General features: G+C 47.2%; 1 protein-coding gene across 4 annotated transcripts in view; it reads left to right on the top strand.

The window, feature by feature from the left end:
* Nucleotides 1-26996, top strand: part of SLC47A1 (solute carrier family 47 member 1) — a 44771-nt gene that overhangs the window by 7789 nt on the left and 9986 nt on the right. For all 4 annotated transcript variants that reach the window (XM_009432591.4, XM_001144887.7, XM_016932233.3 and 1 more), the window contains exons 2-14: nt 725-826; nt 4758-4826; nt 6297-6445; nt 7946-7988; nt 9732-9776; nt 13510-13607; nt 13891-13988; nt 14094-14207; nt 14293-14360; nt 18112-18220; nt 18342-18417; nt 24707-24776; nt 25013-25145. In XM_009432591.4, the coding sequence (XP_009430866.2) occupies nt 725-826; nt 4758-4826; nt 6297-6445; nt 7946-7988; nt 9732-9776; nt 13510-13607; nt 13891-13988; nt 14094-14207; nt 14293-14360; nt 18112-18220; nt 18342-18417; nt 24707-24776; nt 25013-25145 (1174 nt within the window). The remainder of the gene's footprint in view (nt 1-724; nt 827-4757; nt 4827-6296; nt 6446-7945; nt 7989-9731; nt 9777-13509; nt 13608-13890; nt 13989-14093; nt 14208-14292; nt 14361-18111; nt 18221-18341; nt 18418-24706; nt 24777-25012; nt 25146-26996) is intronic.

Consider the following 26996-nt stretch of genomic DNA (forward strand, 5'->3'; position numbering starts at 1 on the left):
GTCTACGGACTTCCTTGCTGGAATGTGTTCTTGTTGTTGAAGGCTGTATTCTCTCCAGTCCTCACTAGGAATCTTGGATAACAAGGGGGTTATCCCAGAAGGCAGCCTCTGCAGATTGCAGAGGAAATTTAATGTGATCTATGGCTTGAGAAACTGAACTGAAAAACCGGAAAGGCAGGCTGGGCGCAGTGGCTCATGCCTGTAATCCCAGCACTGTGGGAGGCCGAGGCAGGCAGATCACGAGGTCAGGAGTTTGAGACCAGCCTGACCAACATGGTGAAACTCTGTCCCTACTAAAAATACAAAAATTAGGTGGGTGTGGTGGCGCCTGCCTGTAATCTCAGCTACTCAGGAGGCTGAGGCAGGAGAATTGCTTGAACCCGGGAGGCGGAGGTTGCAGTGAGCCAAGATCGCGCCACTGCACTCCAGCCCGGGTGACAGTGTGAGACTCTGTCTCAAAAAAAAGAAAAGCTGAAAAGGCTGGGAAGTTCTCAAAAAAGTGATTCTGACCCAGTGGTTGCAAATAAATGTTTTAATATTTCAAGAAGCCTCCCATCCCCAGCCCCAGAAATTGTACATTTGCCTGTGAAAGGTGGCAGAGGCTCACTGAAGTTGTATTTCTTTACTTCTGACTGGACTTGTTGGGTCGGGGTCACACTTGGGGCCCCAGGCTTCCCTGCAATGGTGGGCACTCACCTCCCTTCCCATTCCCCTCTCTTCCCAGTTCTTGGTTCAGCTGATGGTGTTCCTGATCAGCTTCATAAGCTCCGTGTTCTGTGGCCACCTGGGCAAGCTGGAGCTGGATGCAGTCACGCTGGCGATTGCGGTACGTGTGGGCTTTCTGGCAGGTTTACCAACACTGTCTGTGTTTGCCTTCTGCTGCTACTATAACAAATCATCAAAATGTAGTGGCTGAAACCTACACAGACTTATTCTCTTACAGTGCTGGAGTGCAGAAGTCTGAAGTGGGTTTCATGGCGTAAAATCAAGGTGCTGCAACTTTAATTCCCCTTTGCTGTGTAACCTTGCAGATTCCTAGGTTCTGGGGATTGGGATGGGGACATCTGGGGGGGCATTATCCTGTCTATCACATCTTCTCATTTATTTTATTTTATTTTATTTTGGTTTTTTTTTTTTTTGAGATGAAGTTTCGCGCTGTTACCCAGGCTGGAGTGCAATGGTGCGATCTCGGCTCACTGCAACCTCCGCCTCCCAGGTTCAAGCGATTCTCCTGCCTCAGACTCCTGAGTAGCTGGGGTTACAGGCATGTGCCACCACACTTGGTTAATATTTGTATTTTTAGTAGAGATGGGGTTTCACCATGTTGCCCAGGCTGGTCTCAAACTCCTGAGTTCAAGCAATCCATCTGCCTTGGCCTCCGAAAGTGCTGGGATTACAGGTATGAGCCACCGTGCCCAGCCTCACATCATCTTATTTCTTTTCTTTTTTTTTTTTCAGACGGAGTCTTGCTCCGTCACCCAGGTTGGAGTGCAGTGGTGTAATCTCGGCTCACTGCAACCTCCGATTCCTGGGTTCAAGCAATTCTCCTGTCTCAGCCTCCTGAGTAGCTGGTACTACAGGTGCTTGCCACCATGTCTGGCTAATTTTTGTATATTTAGTAGAGATGGGGTTTCACCATGTTGGTCAGGCTGGTCTTGAACTCTTGACCTCAGGTGATCCACCCACCTCGGCCTCCCAAAGTGCTGGGATTACAGGTGTGAGCCACTGCGCCCGGCCTACATCATCTTATTTCTAATCCATGGAACTCGTTCCCACTCTTGGTCCCACAGTTGGGGGAGGGGAACAGTAAAAGGGGAGTTCAGTCTGACTTCCTCAGAGGAACTGACTCCCCCCATGCCCACTCCTCAGTTGTCTGTCTTACTGAGAGTCCTAATCTAGAAATGGGTCTGGAAGGTAAAAATCTAGATCTTTGTGTCCAAACTTAAAATCGGGAGGAACCGCAAATCCTCTCTGTATAATAGATGCAAACCCCCAAAACCAGAGACATGTCATCAATCTCAGCCAGGAATTGTCAGCTGGCCATGTAAGAACAAAGGGTTTGGTTTGTCTAGTTAGGTTGTTTCTAGAGAAGTGGATTCAGTGGCTCTCGGGCAGGTGCATGTTCCCCTTTCCTCCTGCCCTGACAGAGACACAATTTCACTTGATCTGCCTGGTCTTGCCAGGCATTTGAGTTTGCTATCCATGAACTATGCGAAACGCCTGGGAACTAGTCACCAAGTATATGTGGAACTAGCTATGAGTATACATGGCTTATTTTATTTTATTTAATTATTTATTTTGAGATGGAGTCTCGCTCTGTCGCCCGGTCTGGAGTGCAGTGGTGCCATCTTGGCTCACTGCAAACTCCACCTCCTGGGTTCAAACGATTCTCCAGCCTCAGCCTGGGATTAGAGGCACATGCCACCACACCCAGCTAATTTTTTGTATTTTTAGTAGAGATGGGGTTTCACCATGTTGGTCAGGTGGGTCTTGAACTCCTGACCTCGTAATCCGCCCTCCTCGGCTTCCTGAAGTGCTGGGATTACAAGCGTGAGCCACCGCACCCAGCATGGCTTATTTTATTTTGGCTTTAGCGGGCAACATGGACAATCCCAGGCTTAATTATCCATTTTGTTTTTAAGTATTGTATTTGCAATAGAGGAGAAGACAGAAATGCACTTAGCAAGCCTCAGCAGATTCTCTTTGGCCAAGGAATTACAGGATGTGGCCAAGGACTTATCAAAGTCAGTGCTTCCAGGCTGGGTGCAGTTTGGGCTGTTGTCCACAGGTTCCCTGCTGTAGAATCAAGTGGAGGTACCGGTTCCAGATGGGGAGCGCATCAGACATCCTGTGATACCACTCCCTGGTTTGGGGGGCACTGCTCTAGGCTCCTCGAAACTTCAGGGTTTGCTGCTGACCCTGGTGAAGGCGAGCACACCTGGAAAGCCTCTGGCACTAGTCCGGACTTCAGACCGCCTCTGCACTCCCAGTGCCCCTCAGGGTACGGACACAGGCCATGCTAGGTCTCCAGCAGGCGGACTTTTCTGTGTTACTGTGCCATTGCATTCCCGGAAGAAGTGTCCCTGATACCCGAAATTGGAGAGCAAAGTGACTTTTTAAAAGAGAAAGCCTGGGTAATCACCTCTAGCCTAGGCTTTTCCCCTTCCAAACTTGTACATGTCCTTACCCATCCAAGATCTTGTAACCGTAATAGGCTTGTCAACTTGCTTGTCACAAGTCAATAATCTGAGATGGCAGGTTGCAACAGTGAAAGAGGTTTAATTGTAAGGCCACTGAATGAGGACACCTCAAATCAGTCTCTCTGAGGAGTTTGGGGCAGGGTGTTTAAGGATTTTCGAATGGGCTGAAGTGTGATTGTTGATTGGTTGAAGAGTGCAGCATGAAGTCATGGGACAGGGAGATGAAGAAACCGTGTTCTCATGCTGATTCAGTTCCTCCTTGTGGGTCTGCAAACTGGTTGGTGTCAGATGTTTCACTGGAATTCAGGCTCTGCTTAATAAATTTTTTTTTTTTGAGATGGAGTCTTGTTCTGTTGCCCAGGCTGGAGTGCAGTGGCACGATCTCAGCTCACTGCAACTTCCGCCTCCCAGGTTCAAGTGATTCTCCTGCCTCAGCCTCCTGAGTAGCTGGGAATACAGGCGCCCGCCACCATGCCAGGCTAATTTTTGTATTTTTAGTAGAGACTGGGTTTCACCATATTGGTCAGGCTGGTCTCAAACGCCTGACCTCGCGATCCGCCCACCTCGGCCTCCCAAAGTGCTGGGATTACAGGCGTGAGCCACTATGCTCGGCCAGAAAATTTTTTTTTTGAGACAGGTTCTCACTCCATTGCCCAGGCTAGAGTGCAGTGGTGCAATCTCAGTTCACTGTAACCTCTGCTTCTTGGGCTCAAGTGATCGTCCCACCTCAGCCTCTGGAAATAGCTGGGACTACAGGAGCATGCCACCATGCCTGCTAGTTTTTGTACTTTTGTAGGGACGAGTTTTCATCATGCTGCCTAGACTGGTCTCAAACTCCTGGGCTCAAACGATCCTCCCACCTTGGCTTCCCAAAGTGCTGGGATTACAGGCATAAACCACCGCACCTGGCCAACAATTCTTAAACAATAGCCTTATCATTGTAACACCAGAAATCCCATCTGTAGGAACAGTGGGGATGTACATGGCCAGTGTCTGGTGCCACATGACTTTCAGTTATAAGGAAGTGGGTCAAAGTGCAGCCTGATTAATACTATAGTTCTAGGCCGGGCGCGGTGGCTCACACCTGTAATCCCAGCACTTTGGGAGGCCGAGGCGGGTGGATCACGAGGTCAAGAGATCAAGACCATCCTGGCCAACATGGTGAAACCCCGTCTTTACTAAAAATACAAAAATTAGCCGGTCATGGTAGCGCACGCCTGTAGTCCCAGCTACTCGGGAGGCTGAAGCAGGAGAATCACTTGAACCCGGGAGGTAGAGGTTGCAGTGAGCCGAGATCGCGCCACTGCACTCCAGCCTGGGCAACAGAGCTAAACTCTGTCTCAAAAAATATATATATTATAGTTCTGTCCAGAATTCTTGTTAAACCTGTGAGAATGGCTTCAGTATGAGTGGGGTCCAGGCAGCTAACAAAGTTGGTAAAATTGACTTGTGAATGCTGAAGGAGGAGCTTTGCAGGCTCTTATCAATACACACAGGGATTTTGTCTTCCTTTCCTCCTTTAACTCTGTAGGGCCTTATCTTTGGGTTTATTTGCAGGTTATCAATGTCACTGGTGTCTCAGTGGGATTCGGCTTATCTTCTGCCTGTGACACCCTCATCTCCCAGGTAAATGGAAGTGGTCACAGTGACCTCAAACATCTTTTCTCAAGTGTAGATGGAAGAGCCCCACTGGCAGGAAGAGTTCAGCAGCCAGCACTTGCAGCACCTATCAGCCAGCAACTCCTCTTCTCCTGGCCTGCTTTCTTTGAAATGTCACTAGGTTTCTTTCAGCCTTGTCAACTAGTTTTTGTCTGCACAACTGCCTTACCCTATATTTTGATCAAATAGGGGACATTTTGTAAAATTCCCTTCTATTGCACCCCACGTTTGAATTTGGTATAGTTCTGTGGTTCTCAGAATTGAGCGTGCATTGATTGAGCTTGGAGGGCTTGTTAAAACCCAGCTTGCCTGGCCCCACCCAGTGGCAGGCTGGTAAATGTTCAGCAACCAGGCCTTGGGTGAAAGGGGAAGGAGGGAAACACATGACTGGCAGTGTTTGCCAGTTCCAGGGGTGTAAGTATTTCCTCTGGTTAATTTCAGACTACCAGAGATGTCACTGAACCTGGAGCACTACCAAGATGTGCACGACTTGAAAAGATGTACAAAATTTGGCTTGTTTTGTTTTGAGACAGAGTCTTGCTCTATCGCCCAGGCTAGGCTGCAGTGGCACACCCACTGCTCACGGCAGCCTCGAACTCCTGAGCTCCAGCGATCCTCTTGCCTCAGCCTCTCAAGTACCTGGTATTACAGGCATGTGCCACTACACCCAGCTAATTTTTTGTAGAGATAGGGTTTTGCCATGTTGCACAGGCTGGTCTCGAACTCCTGGGCTCAAGCAATCCTCCTACCTCAGCCTCCCAACATGTTGGGATTATAGGCATGAGCCCCAATGCCCAGCCTGGCTTTTTTTTTTTTTTTTTTTGAGATGGACTCTGGCTCTGTCACCCAGGCTGGAGTGCAGTGGCACAATCTCGGCTCACTGCAAACTTTGCCTCCCTAAAAAAAATTTTTTCCAGTCTCTAAAAATAAATGAAGTGTGAATCTCAGATTGTTTACCTCTGCAAAAGAAATTGTTTTAAATATAATTTTTTTTAAAAAAAGGTACGGATCTCTGAATCCTGCCCTGTGTGAATTAAGTCCAGAATATCATTAGTGAGAGTTTTGAAAATGTTCCCCTGGTGATGCTACTGGAAGCTGAGTTTGAGAAGCATCTTTCATACCATCCTTCTCCTACCTAAACACTGGGGCAAAGTCTCTAGGGCCATGGGCTTCTTTTTTTTTTTTTTTTTTATGAGACAGAGTCTTGCTCTGTCCCCCAGGCTGGAGTGCAGTGGCGTGATCTCAGCTCACTGCAACCTCTGCCTCCCAGGTTCAAGCGATTCTCCTGCCTCAGCCTCCTGAGTAGCGGGGATTACAGGCGTGAGCCACCTTATCCAGCCAACCTGCTTCTTTGTGTGGCACAATTGAAGGCTTTTAGGGGACAGCTGGGGTGCTGGGTCTGTGCTAATGGGCTCATTTTGGCTGTGTGCACCCCAGACGTATGGGAGCCAGAACCTGAAGCACGTGGGCGTGATCCTGCAGCGGAGTGCGCTCGTCCTGCTCCTCTGCTGCTTCCCCTGCTGGGCACTCTTTCTCAACACCCAGCACATCCTGCTGCTCTTCAGGCAGGACCCAGATGTGTCCAGGTAAGATGGAACCTGTCGCGGCGGGACTTGGCGTCCATCCCACGGAAAGATTATCCTATCTGGGTGCAGCCAGGGCCAGGGACAAGGCTGCACACCAAGGTGGTGCTCATCTCTCCTTGGCTGACGTCTCCTAGGTCTTAGTACTTTCCACACCTGGCATCTGAGATGTACTCCCCCTTGCCTCCTGGGTGACTTGCATGGTTAAGAGTTTTAAATGAAAATAGATTTGCAAGCACCCTCCATGTGGGATGGTAGTTTGTGACGTTTGCTCAAAGTTTAGTTATTCTTGACCTTCGTTGATATTAAAATCACCTGGGTGCTTTCAAACCCACCTGTGCCCCTGCTCCCTGCCACCCAAGATTTTTCTTTTTTTTTTTTTTTTTTGAGACCAAGTCTCACTCCGTCCCCCAGACTGGAATGCAGTGGTGCGATCTTGGCTCGCTGCAACCTCTGCCTCCTGGGTTCAAGCAATTCTCCTGCCTCAGGCTCCCGAGTAGCTGGGATTACAGGCACCTGCTACCACGCCTGGCTAATTTTTGTACTTTTAGTAGCGACGGGGTTTCATCATGTTGGCGAGGCTGGCCTCAAACTCCTGACCTCACGGGATCTGTCGCCTCGGCCTCCCAAAGTGCATGAGCCACCATGCCCGGCCAGGATTCTCTTTTAATTGGTCTGTGGTGAGGCCTGGGTATCGGTATCTTTCAAAGCACCCTAGGTGATTCTACTGTGCTGTCAAGTTTGAGACCCACTGATTTAATTGGGTAAGAGCTTTTAAAGCTCTTATCTAGACCAGCGGCTCTGAACCCAGGAGACGTTTGACAGTGTCTGAAGACATTTCTGGTTATCACAGCTGGCAGTAGGAGGGTGCTCCTGGTAGAAGGCAGGAGGCTGTGGAACATCCTGCAGTGCTCGGGACAGCACCGCACAACAGGTGGAGAATTACCTGGCCATAGTGCTGAGGTTGAAAAACCCTGTCCTAGACATAAAGATATAAAATAATCAAGAAAGGTTATCTGGGTAATAAGATGACAAGCTCTATATGTAAATTTTCACATTTGCTCCGCATTTTTGTTTTTTTTTTTGAGATGGAGTCTCGCCCTGTTGCCCAGGCTGGAGTGCAATGGTGTGATCTCAGCTCACTGTAACCTCCGCCTCCTGGGTTCAAAAGATTCTCCTGCCGCAGCCTCCCGAGTAGCTGGAATTACAGGCGGCCGCCACCACACTTGGTTAATATTTGTATTTTTAGTAGAGACGGGGTTTTACCGTGTTAGCCAGGCTGGTCTCGAACTCCTCAGCTCATGAACTGCTTGCCTCGGGATTACAGGCTGGGATTACAGGCGTGAGCCACCGCGCCCGGCCTGCTCCAGCAACTTAAGCCCATTAATCTGGAAACAGCCAAGAATGGAAAAGGCAGTTTTAGTTATTTTCTTCTGCCTAACTTTCCCTGGAAACAGAGGCCTCCATCACAGTTTTTGTTTTCTTTTTCTTTTCGTTATTTAGGCTTACCCAGACCTATGTCACGATCTTCATTCCAGCTCTTCCTGTAAGTGCTCAAGGGCTAAGAGATTCCCTTCTTGGGGTCCGTGGGTGAAAGGTAGCCACCATATCTGTGAGCTCAGTGTATTGGCTCAGTCTTAGATGATTCTTATCTGTGGTGTTGGTGCCTTCAAGGAAGCCTGTTTTTATTTATGCCTGTTAAGGACACAACAGATGTTCATCTCAAGGAACACCAAGATTGAGGCTACTCCAGGACGTCTGGAGTAGAGCTGGAGAGACCTCCAGAATCATCCATGGAGAAGAGTGCAAACTTTTATTGTAAACAAGGGCAAAGTCTCACCCATCTCAGAACCCCTGAGGGTGTCACTTAGAACCTTTAGACTTTTTTTTGGTCTGCTGCGTTTGACCACAGAACCTTAAGCATGGGTTAATGTTTGACACAGCAGTGTGTGGCCAATGAACAATGAGAGCTAAGTGGTTTTTTTGTTTGTTTGTTTGGTGTTTTTGAGACAGGGTCTCATTCCATCACCCAGGCTGAAGTACAGTGGGATCGTCATAGCTCACTGCAGCCTTGACCTCCTGGGCTCAAGCCATCATCCTGCCTCAGCCTCCTGAGTTGCTGGAACTACAGGCACATGCCACCACACTTGGCTAATTTTTTAATTTTGTAGAGACAGGGTCTTGCTAATTTTTTTTTTTAAGATAGGGTGTCACTCTGTCACCCAGGCTGAAGTGCAGTGGCACAGTCCTCACTCATTGCAACCTCTGCCTCCCTGGCTCAAGTGATCCTCCCACCTCAGCCTCCTGATGAGCCGATACTACAGGTGCACACCACCACGCCCAGCTAATTTTTGTATTTTTTGTAGAGATAGCATTTTACCATGTTTCCCAGGCTGGTCTCAAACTCCTGGGTTCAAGCAATCCATCTGCTTTGGCCTCCCGAAGTGTTGGGTTGCATGTGTGAGCCACCACACCTGGCCTGAGAGCTAAGTGTTTGTTATTCAGCTGGAGGCTGTAGCTGAATTAGTCTGTGGGGACTTCCATAATATAATACCACACACTAGGGAGCTTAAACAACAGAAGTTTATTTTCTTACAGTTCAGGAAGCTGGAAGTCCAAGGTCAAGGTGCAGCAGGGTTGGTGTCCTCTGCGGCCTCTCTCCTTGGCCTGTGGACGGCCACCCTCTGCAGGTTGTCCCCTATGCATTCATCCCCCGGTATCTCCTGTCTTCTTATGAGGACACGAGTCCTATTGGATTAGGGCCCCACCCTAATGACCTCATTTTAATTTAATCTCCCCTTGAGGACCTCCAAATAGTCACACTGGGGACTAGGGCTTCAACATACGGATCTAGGGACACCATTTGCCCTCACAATTGGCAGTGTGCTCACTTACTTATCCTGAAACCTTGTAAATGTGACAGTCTTTCATGATTCCACCACATAGGACCAGTCTATATGGAGGTGCCCATCTGGAGTGTGCCTGGGGCCTCCTTTCCATGCCAGTGTCCCCAGAAGAGTCCTGGCCATTCACCCAGGGAAACTCCACCTCCTTTTGCCAGATGGAGGGAATATGCTTGGGGCATATGCACCCATAAAGAAGATGTGGGAAGCCCCTGGGCCATAACCCCCTGGCCCCAGCCCTGTCCTGAGACGACAGCCTCTGTGGCTCCGTGCGGGAGCAGAGGGCAGCCGAGCCTTGGCTGTGGCTCCTAGCTCCCTGCCGTGTGACCTCACTGCTGTGTGGCAAGGCTGAAACATTAACATTCATCTCTCTTGTTCTCTTGTAGGCAACCTTTCTTTATATGTTACAAGTTAAATATTTGCTCAACCAGGTAATACTGACTGTTCTCTTCCTTTGGGAGGCTAATGGGAGTTCGTACCTTTCTGGGAATGGGGGCCCTGAAGATACTCCAGGACCAGGGACCCCAGGGTGGAGGGAGCTCACTGCTGGGAGCCACTGAAAGATATTTTTTCAGTGTTGTGCACACAGAACTTGGATGTCAAGAGGTTTGTTAAGTGATATCAAGGAAAGAACATATTATATTTGGCTCTGGAAAACTCTTATCCAATTCCCACTTGGAAATATTGTCATTGGCAGGGTGGGCTCAGAGCCGCAGTGTTCCTTGGCTCTGCATTTTAAGCAGTGTCCTGGAAAGAAGGGTGCATGCCCATTTGCTCCTAAGACAGAGCGCAGGCTGGGGGCAGCTCGTCTGGCAGAGAGGGAACCAAACTGTCTGCTCTGTTCTGTCTGAATGGCCCCACTTTTCTCATTGAGGATGTAAGAGCTCAAACTCTAATGACACCTAACGTCAGCCAGAACTCCTCCTATGTGATTAAACAGGGCCAAAGGCCCTGGCTTGGTAGGGGTGGATTTATGAAATCAGCATATGTGGGACTCTCTACATTCTTCCAGATAAGTCCAGGTAAACAGGGGTACTCGGCAATGGATCCCGGCCACACTGGCGGGCTCTCCAGGCATGTGCAACAGGAAGGGCCAGGAGGGGAGGAGGAAGAAAGGAAGTTTCCCACCTATGCAGTGTTCTTAAAGTTAAGATATTCTTCTATTAGAACAAAATTTTTAAAGTAGATATGGGGTCTTGCTATGTTGCCCAGGCTGGTTTCAAACTTCTGGCCTCAAGCAATCCTCCTGCCTCAGTCTCCAAAAGTGCTGGACTTACAGGTGTGAGCCACTGCATCCGGCCAGGATATTACTCTATCAACAAAACAAGAATATTTAGAATCCCGATTAGCATAGAATGACATATCAGAAATAGGTGTAGACTAGAGAGAAGGAAACCCACACATTTCATCCGGCTTTGGGCTGTCTCCTTTTGATCTAGACCCTTGCTAAGGCAGCATGGATGCCTTAGCACCCTGCAAGGTCTTCTCCTGGACTCAGTCCCCCAACCACTGTGGTGGCCCTAACCTCAGGGTCTGATGTGACCTGCTGAGGACAATGAGTGTGAAAGTCTTCTTTCCTGTTCTCTGGGGCACAGGGAAAGGCATGGAAGTAGGAGCCACGAGCTGAGATGGGTTGGGAGCTTTGAACTTGGTTACAGAGGACACGTGGAGTTTCCAAGGTCGGGAAGGAAGGCAGGGGATCCTAGACAGGTGCAGATCCTGTTCCTAGGGGCTGGGGCCCGCAGAGTCTCTTTAGGCCACTGCGGTGGGAGGGGATGCAGTGAGATGATGACATCGAGAGGCGGGCTGGCCCAGCGTCAGCGTGCGCAGGGCCTTGTGTTCTCTGCTGGGGCATTTAGTTTTGGGAAATTAACTAATTGGGAGAGGAAGAGGTGAGAGTTATGGACATGATCCAAACAAATAATGGTGAAGGTCTGTGATGAAGAGTTTGCGTTGTGGGAGCAGTGGGAGATACGATGATGGGTGGGTTCTGCAGAAATGGCAGGGGTTGTTGGGCCCCCAGGGTGGAAGGAGTTTCTGTCCTGGGGCCCTTCCCTAGGAAGACAGGGCAACCATTAGCTGAGTGTAGAACCAAAGAGAAGCAGCTGGGAGTTTGGAGAAAGTGAATGCCCTCGGAGAGGGCGGAGGGTGGGAACAGAGCCAGATGGTATCGGGGGAAGGGAGACTTTCAAGTAGGAGAGTCAAGAGGGCTTTGGAGGAGAAGGTGACTCCACTGGACATGGAGACGCATGCGTGTTGCAGGCTTGGCCACCTCCTCTCGTTCTCCCACGAGCCTGCTCCTCTGCCTTCCATTCCATCGCAATGGGTGGAATTCCGTGGCCTCGGCCATTTTTGCTCCCAGTAACCTGTCTTTTTTGTCCCTGTCACATCCTCGACTCCATCTTTCCTTCCCTCCCACATCTGGTCAGTCACCTGGTCCTATAGCTTCTGCCTCCTCCCAATCCTCCATGCCACCACCTGAATTCATTTCTTTCTTCCTTTTTTTTTTTTTTTTGAGATGGAGTCTCTGTTGCCCAGGCTGGAGTGCAGTGACGTGACCTCGGCTCACTGCAACCTCCACCTCTGAGGTTCAAGCGATTCTCCTGCCTCAGCCTCCCAAGTAGCTGGGACTACAGGCGTGTGCCACCACGCCCAGCTAGTTTTTGTATTTTTAGTAGAGATGGGGTTTCACCATGTTGGCCAGGCTAGTCTCAAACTCCTGACCTCAGGTGATCCACCCGCCTTGGCCTCCCAAAGTGCTGGGATTACAGGCGTGACCCACCGTGCCCAGCCCTGAATTCATTTCTTGCCATTTGTCCTCTGTGTCCTTTCAGAGGACCTTAACCTGTCTCCATCCACTGCCATCTGCCTGAAAAGTAAATCTGATCACTAATTCCCTTGCTACAAACTAACCAGGGCCTCCCCATAAATATGTGGCCTACACAAGTTGTCGGCCAAGACCATTGTCCTGGCCCCATCAGCCTGAGACCACCAGAGACAGGACTGCAGGCCAGTGGGTTTGCAGTTGTGTTTATCGGCCTGTCGCAATGAGAGAGACTAGAGAGGCTGTGGGATGCCTCAGCAAAGGAAGAAGAGTTATTATAAAGGTTTGAAGAAGGGTGGGGTTCAGGTGACATTTAAGCGAAACCATGGTTTGATAGGCGCTGAGCAGATCTGTGACTGAGGGGCCCAACATCAGGCCTGGGCTGTGACGTGGACCGGGTGCTCCTCCTTTGGAAACTCAAGGCTAAGAAGGATGTTGAGGGTGGACAGATGTAAAATGCCACATCCAGGAGCTCCCACGAAGCTCTGTGCCTGGGTTGGAAATTGAGGCTACTTTTTTGTGTTGACATGATTTTGAGCCTCCACGCAAGAGTGGGGTGTTTTCTTTTTACTGAAATGATTTCAAACAGCAATGTTTCTGAACAGTCTGATTTTAGACAACAAAGTTTCTCAGTGAGTCAGAAAGCACTCGTCATTCCACTAGGGGAGTAATGACACTTTATGGGGACAGCGTGACCTTGGGAGAAAGGAGGTTTCCTTTTACGTTTGCACTGACTTTATCTGCGTCTGCTATTCTATCCGGATGCGGGGCAGGACAGAGTTTTACTTCCTTGGTCTGATGTAATTTTACTTTCACACCCTGTCTTACTTTGAGACACCAAACAGTCTGGATGTTTCACCAGTCCTGTACTTTTGAAAGTTAGACATGTTGGAATCCCTTCCGTATTCTAGAAAGAAACTCTAGTTTCTTCAAGATCTTAGGTCAATTTTCTGAATTTCTATTTTGGTGAAGAAAGTATTCTCATTTTCTCCTATCATCCAGTGTCAAAGGTGCCTTGTTGACCAATTTAGCCCCTGCCAGTCCTTGCACTGTTGGAAATAAGCCATTTATCTTCTTCCTTCCCTGCTGCTGAACATATCTTGCCTGTGTCTCTCTGTGGCCAGAACTCCGCACTTTATACCTCAAAGAGAGAAGGAAGAGAAAGGGATGGGAGAGTGGAAAGGCAGGAGCAACAAGGACATGGCCTCCCCAGTTAAGCCCCCCAGCTATGCCTGTGACATCCACTAAGCAGGCCAGCTGGAGCCTGTGTGTGCTTGGGTAGCAGAAAGGCAGTCCTATTCTGTGGATCTCAAGGATGGCATGCGGTGTCCTTTTTCCAGGGAATTGTACTGCCCCAGATCGTAACTGGAGTTGCAGCCAACCTTGTCAATGCCCTCGCCAACTATCTGTTTCTCCATCAACTGCATCTTGGGGTGATGTGAGTCCAACATACTCTTGGGACAGGGAGAAGGGATGACTTGCATGTGGTTTTTCCAGGAGGGAGAAGAGTGGGCTCTTCAGCTGGTTCTTGTGTCCATGCGTGGTCTCTTTCTTGCACACTGTGGAAAGCACTGTCAGGGATGGAGGGTGAGGCTGCTCTGGGAAGAAGACCTTGGTCTGCTGAGGACGGCACGGGAAGGGATGAGTCTCCCCTCCTCACTGAGTGGGGCAGGGAGAGGCGCAGGATGGTACCTCCCTCTCATTGGGACTGTTCTTTCCAGAGGCTCTGCACTGGCAAACTTGATTTCCCAGTACACCCTGGCTCTACTCCTCTTTCTCTACATCCTCGGGAAAAAACTGCATCAAGCTACATGGGGAGGTAATGACTGCCCTTTTGTCTTCCAACTGGGATGTGGGTTTTGTCTCAGGTTGAGTTCCAGCCCGATGGCCAGATCTCCTGGAAATGTGTGTGTCCCCCCCACAGGCTGGTCCCTCGAGTGCCTGCAGGACTGGGCCTCCTTCCTCCGCCTGGCCGTCCCCAGCATGCTCATGCTGTGCATGGAGTGGTGGGCCTATGAGGTCGGGAGCTTCCTCAGTGGTCTGTATGAGGATGGATGACGGGGACTGGTGGGAACCTGGGGGCCCTGTCTGGGTGCAAGGCGACAGCTGTCTTTCTTCACCAGGCATCCTCGGCATGGTGGAGCTGGGCGCTCAGTCCATCGTGTATGAACTGGCCATCATTGTGTACATGGTAAGCAGGGGAGCCGATCATGGGGAGGTGCCAGGCGTTTTCCTTGCTTGGTATCTGAAAGAGTCTATGGATGAGCACAGGCATTCGTACATGAATCATTTGTGAAATGATGGACAAAAGTCAAATCCCATCCTTGAGCCTGGGAGGGTACCTCTGCTACAGCTGGATCTTCCCTAGGAACTGAAGGGGGGCTGGAGAGAAACTGCACATGATCTGCTGGTTCTCCATCTCCTAACGCAGCTCCCAGCTGAATCTTCCCTTGAAAGATTTGATTTTGTTTCCACACTTTTAGAATCTTTTTCAGTTGTCACAACACAAATGCCTTGAGGGGCCAGGAGGGTGGCATAGCAGAGGGATGAGGCTGGGTGTATGACCATAAACATCAAGCTGCCTGTGTCACTATGCCCGCTCCTGCCTGGTTCTGAAGCCTCTGAAAACACAGTGTGGCTACTGCAAGGTAGATCCCCGAAACAACTGAAAGCAGGGTCTTAAAGGGATTTTTTTTTTTTTTTTGAGATGGAGTCCCACTCTTGTTGCCCTGGCTGGAGTGCAGTGGTGTGATCTTGGCTCACTGCAACCTCCGCCTCCCGGGTTCAAGCATTTCTTCTGCTTCAGCCTCCCAAGTAGCTGAGATTACAGGTGCCTGCCACCACGCCCAGCTAATTTTGTATTTTCAGTAGAGACAGGGTTTCACCATGTTGGTCAGCTGGTCTTGAACTCCTGACCTCAGGCGATCTACCCGCCTTGGCCTCTCAAAGTGTTGGGATTACAGGCGTAAGCCACCGCGCCTGACTTGTTAACTGTGTTCACAGGAGCATTATTGACAGTAGACAAAAGGTGGAAGCAACCTATGTGTGTGCGGGTAAATGAAATGGGTTCTATGCATACAGTGGAGTATTATTCAGCCTTAAAAGGGAGGAAATTTTGATCATAGAGAACACTAGTCATTAGGAGGCTTTTCTTTGGCTTTATTTTCCTGAAAACATCAACTGGAGATTCTGAAGGAAGCAAGTACCATTTTAGAAATGTAAAATTAAAAACAAAGGGAGTTTGTAATGTGGGGAGAAACTCAAGCCAGCAGATATGCTTGGCATTTTTTGCAGTATTAACACTTAGATTTTTTCCCTCTGATATTGGTTATGTTTTAAAACATAGAGTACACATTTTCTGTTTTGTTTAAGAATTATTCTCTTGCAGACCTATGTTTTTTGTTTTTGTTTGTCTATCCTTGGCAGAGTTTTTTAACATGGATTTTTTACTTCACTTTTAATATTTTATTTACATTTTATATTTGAGTAAATTCATTAACTATATCTAAGTCAAAATGCTTAATGGTATATAGGATTCCACTATATGTGATATACTTTTAAAATCAATTTCCTATGGTTGAATAGTTTATTTCCAATGTTTCAATATTAACAACTCTTCAAGGAACATCCTAGGAAAAAATATCTTCATATACTTGTCTGATTATTTCTTTAAGATTCGTAAAAGTGAAACAAAGGTATGATTTTATGTCTTTTGAATATATTTCCATATGCTTTCCAATAGGCTTGTAAGAATTTACACTTGTATTTCTTAATCAAAAGAAAGATGTATGCCCTTTCCTCAGGTTCACCAGTTTTGTCACATTTATTCTGTCTGGTCTATCTACACAGTCCATGTTCAAATACTATATCAATACAGTCAATTCAAAACAATACCAATTGTTCTGGTAATGCCCCTTATCACTAATTTTCCCCTAGCATCATATCTCTTTAGTGTCCTTTAATCTGGAACAGATCTTCATTGTTCCTTCGTCTTTCTTGACCTTGGCATTTTTGAAGAACATAGGCCGTTATCTGTAGAAGTTCACTCAGTGTGGTGCAGCTGATGTTTCCTTATAAATAAATTTAGATTGTCTGTTTTGGGCAGGAAAGCTAGAGAAGTGATGCTGTGTCCTTCTTAGTGCACCATATCAGGAGGCACATGATGTTGATCTGTCTCAGTGTTGGTGATACTACTTTTTACTTGTTGGTGGTTGTTTTTATTTTACTTATTTTTTTTTTTTTAAGACAGTGTCTTGTTCTGGTGACAGCGGCCTGATCTTGGCTTACTACAGTCTTGACCTCCTGGACTCAAGCAATCCTCCCACCTCAGCCTCCTGAGTAGCTGGGACTACAGGCATGCACCACCACTCCCAGCTAATTTAAAAAAAAAATTTGGTCTTGTTATGTTGCCCAGGCTGGTCTCAAACTCCTGGGCTCAAGCAATCGTTCCACCTTGGCCTTCCAAAGTGCTGGGATTACAGGCACAGCCATTGCACCCTGCCAGTATTAACTTTGATTGCTTGGTTAAGGTGGTGCCTGCCAGGTTTCTCCTGTCAAGTTACTACCTTTCCCTTTGTAATGAATAAATAATTTGTCAGGCGATCTCTGTTTGTCCCTACTTGTGAATTTATAGGCAGAGACTCAGTCTTCTATTACTTTTTTATTTCTCAATCTGTGTATCAGATTTTCTTTAAGCTGGTCCATAGTCATCCTGATCCTAAGGCAATGTTCACGTTTCAACAAGTGATGACTCCTTTTTCCTTATTAATATTAATTTTTCAAGTAACTTTATAAATAATAGTAATGGTAAATCTTTATTGAGCAATTCCTACATGCTTCTTCTAAGCAGTTAGCATGTATGGACTCATTAAGTTCCCACAATAGCCCAATGAGATAGGTTCTATGATTCAACTCCTTTCACAGATAAAACTCTGGAGGTTTTGAGAGGGTAAGTAACTTGCTCAGGGTGATGCAGCTGATAAAGTGGCTGTGCTGGGATTTGAGCCCAAGCAATCTGGCTTCAGAATCCTGATCCCTAACCACAATACAGGTTGTTTCCCTGCAGTTCCTTTAGTGCCACTCCTGTCTTCTAAGCTGGATCCCTTGATGGTCTTTCAGAACAGACACTATGCCATGTGTGGAGGCGCATGCCTGTGATCCCAGCTACTTGAGAGGCTGAGGTTGCAGGATCGTTTGAGCCCAGGAGGTCGAGGCTGTAGTGAACTATGATTGTGCCACTGCACTCCAGCCTGAGGGACAGAGTGAGACCCTGTCCCTATTTATTTTATTTTATTTATTTATTTTGAGAAGGAGTTTCACTCTGTCGCACAGGCTGGAATGTAGTGGCACTATCGCAGCTCACTGCAACCTCCGCCTCCCAGGTTCAAGCGATTCTCCTGCCTCAGCCTGCTGAGTAGCTGGGATTACAGGCGTGCACCACCACGCCCAGCTAAGTTTTGTATTTTTTAATAGAGATGGGGTTTCACCATGTTGGCCAGGCTGGTCTCAAACTCCTGACCGCAAGTGATCCACCTGCCTCGGCCTCCCAAAGTGCTGGGATTACAGGCATGAGCCACCGCGCCTGACCTCTGTCCCTATTTAAAAACAAAAACAAAAAAAACCAGACACAAGCCTGGGCTCCTGGTGAGTCAGTCCATCCCCCGACACCCAGAGGAGGAACATGGTTGTGCAGCACCCTCATGTTGCAGAGGTTGGAAGCTCTGCAGCAAAGCCCAGTTTGTGCTCAGCATTGTAACCTGGGGCTCAGTTTCCACAGTAGCGTGGGAGTTCCTGGCTAGACAAAGGGGATGTTGCAAATCAGTCTTTTCAAAACTTTTAGGACCAAGTTTTCCCACCAGGTTTGAGGCATGAGGCTGCTTCTCTGCACGTGTTCTCGCTCTGCAGTTTCTCACTCGTTGTTGCAGGTTTCCTTTTTATTTTAGGTCCCTGCAGGCTTCAGTGTGGCTGCCAGTGTCCGGGTAGGAAACGCTCTGGGTGCTGGAGACATGGAGCAGGCACGGAAGTCCTCTACCGTTTCCCTGCTGATTACAGGTGCTGAGACCCCTTTACCCGAGGCTCTTGGTGCAGTCTCTGCATGCAAAACCCAGGCTCCCCCACTTCCTGTGGATCTTCTTGTTCACTGTGTTGTTTCTTCTGCCGTTTTTACCTTCAGTGCTCTTTGCTGTAGCCTTCAGTGTCCTGCTGTTAAGCTGTAAGGATCACGTGGGGTACATTTTTACTACCGACCGGTGAGTGCTAGGATTTTCTTGAAATGTGAAATCTGTGATAAAGAAATGGTTCATTGAGAAACTTTGTTCTCTAAAATCAGGCTGTTCAGAAACATTGCTGTTTGAAATCATATCAGTAAAAAGAAAACATCTCACTCACACCTGTAATCCCAGCACTTTGGGATCACCTGAGGTCAGGAGTTCAAGGCCAGCCTGACCAACATGGCGAAACCCTATCTGTACTAAAAATACAAAAATTAGCTGGGTGTGGTGGCAGACACCTGTAATCCCAGCTACTTGGGAGGCTGAAGCTGGAGAATCTCTTGAGCCCAGGAGGCAGAGGTTGCAGTGAGCCGAGATTGTGCCACTGCACTCCAGCCTGGGCAACAGAGCAAGACTCCGTCTTAAAAAAAAAAAAAAAAGAAAGAAAGAAATGGTTCCTCCAGGAGCAAGATGCCAGCAGAAAAAGTTTTTTAAAACTAGGATTTTTTTTTAAAAAGAGGCCGGGCACAGTGGCTCACGCTGGTAATCCTAGCACTTTGGTATGTCAGGGCTGGCAGATCACCTGAGGTCAGGAGTTCGAGACCAACCTGGCCAACATGGTGAAACCCCCATCTCCACTAAAAATACAAAAATTAGCTGGGCATGGTGGCACACGCCTGTGATCCCAGCTACTCAGGAGGCTGAGGTGGGAGAATCACTTGAACCCAGGAGGCAGAGGTGGCAGTGAGCCAAGATCGTGCCACTGCACTCCAGCCTGGGTGACGAGAATGAGACTCCATCTCAATATTTAAAAAAGAAATGGTTAAGTTGGATAGATGCTATCATAGAGGCCACCTATGGTTGTTGCAGCAGGGATGTCTGACTCATTTGCAAGATCAGAGGCTCGGCTGGGCGCGGTGGCTCACACCTGTAATCCCAGCACTTTGGGAGGTTGAAGCGGGCGGATCACAAGGTCAGGAGATCAAGACCATCCTGGCTAACACGGTGAAACCCCGTCTCTACTAAAAATACAAAAAATTAGCTGGGCGTGGTGGCGGGCGCCTGTAGCTACTTGGGAGGCTGAGGCAGGAGAATGGCGTGAACCCGGGAGGTGGAGCTTGCAGTGAGCTGAGATCCTGCCACTGCACTCCAGCCTGGGCGACAGGGCAAGACTCTGTCTCAAAAAAAAAAAAAAAAAAAAAAAAAGATCAGAGGCTCCACTGATGTTACTTGGGAAGAACATATTAGATGTAGGAACTGATGTATAATCTACAATGCCAACTTAATGGGCATTGGTGATGATTTTATGCTTCTGCTGGTCATGTATTTTAAAGGTGGAAACCCCTTTTTAGTACGATTAATTACATTTTCAGTTAATTATTTTGTTTCCAATGATAAGAATCCTCTTGGTTTCTTAGTATCGGCCAAAGTGCCCGGTTTATAGTAGTTGCATAATATGTTTGTCAAACTGAATCGAAGTTAAAATCTCACCAGTGAGCTGTCTCAAAAGTCATATTCTCAGATTGATTACTGAAGAATTCTTGGATAAGTCCGCTCTGCTCTGCAGAATTTGTTTCCTTCATCAGCGATGCTAGTGTGTACATTCGGACTATATAGAAACTTCGTGGGGATACTTCTTATTTGGACACCTTTGTCAGCAGTTACAAAATGCAAATGGACTTTGCCTTCCTGGATTCAGAAAGCTGGTGGAGTGGACAGAACTAATTTCATGGTTTATTCTTCACACATTTGACTTTTGACTTCAGATCGTAGGTTTTCATTTTTCAGCTTCAGCTATTTTGTTATGGGGAAATAAGATGTTTAGGCCAGGCACGGTGGCTCACTCCTGTAATCCCAACAGTTTGGGAGGCTGAGGCAGATGGATTGCCTGAGTTTAGGAGTTCAAGACCAGCTGGTCGACATGGGGAAACCCTGTCTCTACTAAAAATACAAAAAAAATTAGCTAGGCGTGGTGAGGCACACCTGCAATCCCAGCTACTCAGGAGGCTGAGGCAGGAGAATCACTTGAACCTGGGAGACGGAGGGTGCAGTGAGCTGAGATTGTGCCACTGCACTCCAGCCTGGGCAACAGAGTGAGACTCTGTCTCAAAAAAAAAAAAAAGTTTATAACTCCCTCACTCAGAATGAGTGGGGAAGGCGATGGCAAATAGTTGGCTTTTCTCACAAAGGGAATCAGGATGAACTTTATGAGGACCAGGATAAATGGATGGTTTCAGAAGGAATATAGTAGAAGCTGGACTCTGAATCTGTCCACTTGGGAAACCATACAGCCCAGGAAAATAATGAAAAACAAGAGGCCCACAAACTATAGAACTGACGAGATGAGGAAACATCAGAAACTCAACAATCAAATTACTTGTAAGGTGGCCAGGATCAACCCAACCTGGTAGAATCGGTGAAAGAGATGAACCTCTACCTAACTTAATCACAGGGGGCGGGAAACGGCACCTCTAACAAATAAAGGGGGACGTTACTACTAAACACAATCATTTTTAAAAATCCTAAGAGACTACTTTGCACAACTTTTTCCAAGGAAATCTAAAAACGTGGAATAAACAGATAATTTTCTAGGGAAATAATTGATCAGTATGTACCCTAGAAAAGATAGAAGGTCTAAATAACTGATTTCCTGTAAGAAATAAGAGAAAGCTTTTTTTTTTTTTTTTTTTGACGGAGCCTCCCTCTGTCGCCCAGGCTGGAGTGCAGTGGCATGATCTCAGCTCACTGCAAGCTCTGCCTCCCGGGTTCACGCCATTCTCCTGCCTCAGCCTCCCAAGTAGCTGGGACTACAGGCGCCCGCCACCACGCTCGGCTAATTTTTTGTATTTTTGGTAGAGATGGGGTTTCACCGTGTTAGCCAGGATGATCTCGATCTCCTGACCTTGTGATCCGCCCGCCTCGGCCTCCCAAAGTGCTGGGATTACAGCCGTAAGCCACCACGCCCGGCCGAGAAAGCTCTTTTAAAATGTCAAAAAGCACAATCCCAGAAGGTTCCAAAGGATAATTTTATAAAATCTTCAAAACATAGGGAATTGCCAACATAGATAAAACAGAAAATTTCAGAGCACAGGAAAAGGAAAACTTTGCATTCTGTTTATGAAGCAAATATAACATTGGTGCCAAAATCTGACAAAGTTTGCACATAAAAAAGAAAGAAAATCACAGATCACTCTTATGTATTAATATGAATTTAAAAATCCAAAATAAAATGTTATTGGACATAGGCTGGGCGCGGTGGCTCACGCCTGTAATCCCAGCACTTTGGGAGGCCGAGGTGGGTAGATCACGAGGTCAGGAGATGGAGACCATCCTGGCTAACATGGTGAAACCCTGTCTCTACTAAAAAATACAAAAAATTAGCCGGGCGTGGTGGCACGCACCTGTAGTCCCAGCTACTCGGGAGGCTGAGGCAGGAGAATGGCGTGAACCCGGGAGGCGGAGCTTGCAGTGAGCCGAGATTGAGCCACTGCACCCCAGCCTGGGCGACAGAGCGAGACTCCGTCTCAGACAAAAAAAAAATGTTATTAGACAGAATTTAGCAGCACATTGAAAAGAATATATTTGGGTGAAATATAAAAGTGAATATAGGCCAGGTGCGGTGGCTCATGCCTGTAATCCCAACACTTTGGGAGACTGAGGCAAAAGGATCACTTGAGCCCAGGAGTTCAAGACCAGCCTGGGAAACATGGTGAAACCCCATCTCTACAAAAAATAAAATTTAGCTGGGCATGGTGGTGTGCACCTGTAGTCCTAGCTACTCAAGAAGCTGAGGTGGGAGGATCACTTGAGCCTGAGAGGTTGAGGCTGCAGTGAGCCATGATTGCATCACTCCACTCCAGCCTGGGTGACAGTGAGACCTGTCTTAAAAAAAAAGTGAATATAATATCTCAGGTGGAAAAAGCAAGGTGCAGAACATCATATAGAGAATGCTGCATGTGAAATGATAGAATATAGAAAGGAAAATTAAGAATATACATTTGTATTTGCTTATGTTTTCATAGACACTAGACAAACATGGAACGTGCTAGGAATTGTTACCTGGAGGAGGCAGGGCTGGTACTGGGGCAAACTGGAAGGGCATTGCAGTAAGACTTTGCTTACTATCTTGTTCATATTGTTCCATTTTTTGACCATGTGCATGTTACCTATTCAAAAAATAAAATTTGAATAAAGTAATTATATTTCTGTCCTTTTTGGTGAGGAGGAAGTGATCATCTTGTTCAGTGCTGGATTTCTTTTCTTTTCTTTTTTTTTTTTTTTGAGATGGAGTTTCGCTCTTGTTGCCCAGGCTGGAGTGCAATGGCACGATCTCGGCTCATCGCAATCTCTGCCTCCTGGTTTCAAGTGATTCTCCTGCCTCAGCCTCCCGAGTAGCTGGGATTACAGGCATGCACCACCACACCTGCTAATTTTGTATTTTTAGAAGAGATGGGAGTTCTCCATGTTGGTCAGGCTGGTCTCGAACTCACCACCTCAGGTGATCTGCCTGCCTTGGCCTCCCAAAGTGCAGGGATTACAGGCATGAGCCACCACTCCTGGGCCAGTGCTGGATTTCTTATTTAGTAATTAAACAAGTATTTATTGGGAGACAGTCTTCTAGGTTCTAGTTTAGAGTGACCAAACTCACTCCAAGGGTGTTGTGAATTTCCTGCTTCCCCAGGTCAGGGCAGCATTTTTCTCATCTCCCTTCACATGCAGAGGTTAGAATCCAAGTCTCTAGCTTTAGGGGTTCCATTTCTAGGAACCAAGGATAATTCTGCAGAATATATCTATGGCCTTTACCAACCTTCGTTCCATAGAGGGAACTTAATTTTTACTCTGTAGTGCTTCACTCAGGCTTACTAGGAGACACAGTCAGACTTGGCCTGTGGCATCATCTTAAAAGAAGGATGATCATAGCATCCAAACTTGCCGGGATGATAGGTGTGTGCCACTGTGCCCAGCCAAACTTCTTTTCAGCTGATGGGGAACGGGGGAGGGATGTCACCAAATCCCTTGATTTGTCTACACTGACCAAATGGACTATGCGGTAACCCCTCTTTATCCTTGGTTTTGCTTTCCAAGGTTTAGTCACCTGCAGTCAATTTTGGTCTGAAAATCTTTTTTTTTTTTTTTTGAGATGGACTCTCGCTCTGTCGCCCAGGCTGGAGTGCAGTGGCATGATCTCAGCTCACTGCAAGCTCTGCCTCCCAGGTTCACGCCATTCTCCTGTCTCAGCCTCCCCAGCAGCTGGGACTACAGGCGCCCGCCACCACGCCCGGCTAATTTTTTTGTATTTTTAGTAGAGATGGGGTTTCACCATGTTAGCCAGGATGGTCTCGATCTCCTGACCTTGTGATCTGCCCGCCTCCGCCTCCCAAAGTGCTGGAATTACAGGCGTGAGCCACCGTGCCCGGTGGTTTGAAAATCTTAAGTGGAAAATTCCAGAAATAAACAATTCATAAGTTTTCAATTGCGTGCTGTTATGAGTATTAGGAGGAAATCTCACGTCCCGCCTGGGACATGAAATCATCCCTTTGTCCAACATCTCCACACTGTGTGTGCTTTCCACCCGCTAGTTATTTCAGATTGACTGTTTTGGTATCACAGTGCTAGTAATCCCAAAGCACAAAAGTAGTGATGCTGGCATGTGGTTATGGCCTACTTTATTACTACTGTTGTTACTCTCTTACTGTGCCCAAATTATGAATTAACATTATCATAATGTATTTGTGTATAAGGAAAACACAATGTATTTAGGGTTCAGTCCTCTCTGCGATTTCAGGCATCCACTGGGGGACTTGAAACATATCTCTTGAAGACAAGGGTGTGGTGCTGCATATTTTTTCTAAAAGCTGTGAGATACAACATGCAGTTAGTTTCCTCTATGGACCCAGCAACAGGTGAACTGTCCCTGACTAGGCTGCTGGCCTCAATGCATGTGCATGTCTGTAATATGCAGAAAGCTATATACTTTTTTTTTAAAGACAGTCTCGCTCTGTCATCCAGGCTGAAGTGCAGTGATGAGATCTCAGCTCACTGCAACCTCTGCCTCCCGGGTTCAAGCGATTCTTCTGCCTCAGCCTCCTGAGTAGCTGGGATTACAGGTACCCACCACCAGGCCTGGCTAATTTTATATTTTTATTAGATACGGGCTTTCACCATGTTGGCCAGGCTGGTCTCAAACTCCTGACCTCAGGTGATCCTCCCGCCTCAGCCTCCCAAAGTGCTGAGATTACAGGCATGAGCCACTGCGCCTAGCCAGAAAGCTATATACTTCTTTCTCCACTTTGTCTCCTAATCACCACGTGCTTTATTTTCCTAACAGAGACATCATTAATCTGGTGGCTCAGGTGGTTCCAATTTATGCTGTTTCCCACCTCTTTGAAGCTCTTGCTGTAAGTATTATGTAGTAGTCCCCTAAGCACTGTTATGATCTTCTGATGGTGGTAAATTTCAGCTGAGAGGAGGGGCCAGCATAGGTAGGAAGATTGAATATTGTTATCACATTTCGTTTAGAAGGATACTGTCACCTTACCATGGATTTTAGCACAGAATATGAAGTGCTCGGGAGATGGGAGTGTTTTAAGAGCGCCGGATGTGTTCACAGTGATGGAATGCTCTCTGCCTGCAGTGCACGAGTGGTGGCGTTCTGAGGGGGAGTGGAAATCAGAAGGTTGGAGCCATTGTGAATACCATTGGGTACTATGTGGTTGGCCTCCCCATCGGGATCGTGCTGATGTTTTCAACCACACTTGGAGTGATGGGTAAGCTCTAACCTCTGCAGGCAGGGCTTAGCTGCTCACCAGCCCAGGAAATGACCGTCGGAGCACACAGGTCTTTGACTGAGGCTCACCTCTGAAACTCGGGAGCTCGCCCACGTCCATTCTGTGTCTTGTCAGAGAGCATAGGGGGCGTTCAGGAGGTGACCTCCAGCTCTAGCCAGGGCCCCAAGGCTATGTGGTCCTGCCCCTCACACCCCTGTGGGCGATCTTCCACGCTGACACACTTGAGCACAGATGCCCTTTCTACTAACCTCCTATCCTGAGTCATCCAGCCCTCACTTCTCTAAAGGAGGCAACAGCAGGGACCGCTGAAGAAGCATTTGGAAGCATCCCCTTAGCGTGTTTCGTGCTGTTCTTTAGAGACAGCATGTGAGCCCCTGAGGGTGACTCTGCAGGGCCAGGGCTATCGTAGGCGGTCCTGCGTGCGTGGGGTGCTGCAGGGTCTGCACTCACGGTGGCACTCTGCATCCTAGAGCAGTGCCCCGTGTGCTCACCAAGCAGCATGGCTGGATCCTTGGAGGGCAATGGGTGGCCAGTGCCCTTCTCATCACCCTCATCGCACTCCGCAGCCTCCACCTCCCTCCTTGTGCAGCCTTAGCTCTGTGCCCCCACAGAGCTCCCCACAAGGCCATACACGTGATCGGTGTGAACAGCACAGAAGGAAGGGGGTGGACTTGAGCACCTTCCCACATTTGGAAGAAAAAACTTAATCCACAGCATCTGAAATTACCAGAGCTAATCTTTTTAAAAAGTACGGAAATAAATGACTGCCCAGCTTTGATTTCTAAAATAATAATTTGGAACATATTGGCAGTTAATAAATGATGATATGAAAACCTGGACATTTATCTTTGAGGTGAGTAGTGACTGACTTAAAGCGTGGCTTGTTTTGATTCATCTGTACTTGGCAGGCTCAGAGGTGGTGAGAAGTCAACTGATACCTACAGGGGACTTCCAGTTCAGTATGTTCCTTTATGTGGCACATTTTTCTCAAGTTCAATAATATTTTAATTAAAAATACAGGAGTTGTTCAAAGAATAGTATTGCCAATGCAAAGTTCATTGGGCTTGCATGATAGTGCAGAAAATTATTTAGCTGAGTTTCTGGTGTGATTCATAGTTTGGATTTGCCAATTGCCTAGCTAATGCAAATATTATAGAAATCTAATTTATTTTTATTTTTAAAGTAATGTATTTTATGTAACACAATATGTCTAAAATTATTGCAACGTGCAATCAGTATAAAATATTAAGGAAATAATTTAAATTCTCTATATTATATCTTTTAAACTTTAAATTGACAAATTATAGTTGTATACATTTATGGGGTACAGTGTGGTGTTTTGATATATGTATAAAATGTGGAATGATTAAATTAAGCTAATTAACATACTTATCACCACTTATTTTTTATGGTGAGACATTTGAAATTTACTTAGTTAATTCAAAATGTGCAGTACATTGACTACAGTCACCCTGGTGTGCAATTGATCTCAAAACTTATTCTTCCTGTCTATCAGAAATTTGTACCTTAACAACTCCCCGTTCCCATGCCCTCCCCTCCTTGCCACCAGTCCCTGGTAACCATCATTCTACTCTCTACTTCTATGAGTTCAACTTTTTTAGAAGAGGAGTCTACTTTATTCTCCTGTTTCATTTTTTACAGATGGGGTCTTGCTATGTTGCCCAGGCTGGTCTCAAACTCCTTGACTCAAGTGATCCTCCCACCTTGGCCTCCCAAGTATCTGGGATTACAGGCATGAGGAACCTGCTTTGAAATATAAATCCATCTGTATCCCAAGTGCTGTCCTTGGCTCACCTATTCATTTAACAG

Source organism: Pan troglodytes, chromosome 19 (genome assembly GCF_028858775.2).
Source record: "Pan troglodytes isolate AG18354 chromosome 19, NHGRI_mPanTro3-v2.0_pri, whole genome shotgun sequence".
Taxonomy (NCBI): domain Eukaryota; kingdom Metazoa; phylum Chordata; class Mammalia; order Primates; family Hominidae; genus Pan; species Pan troglodytes.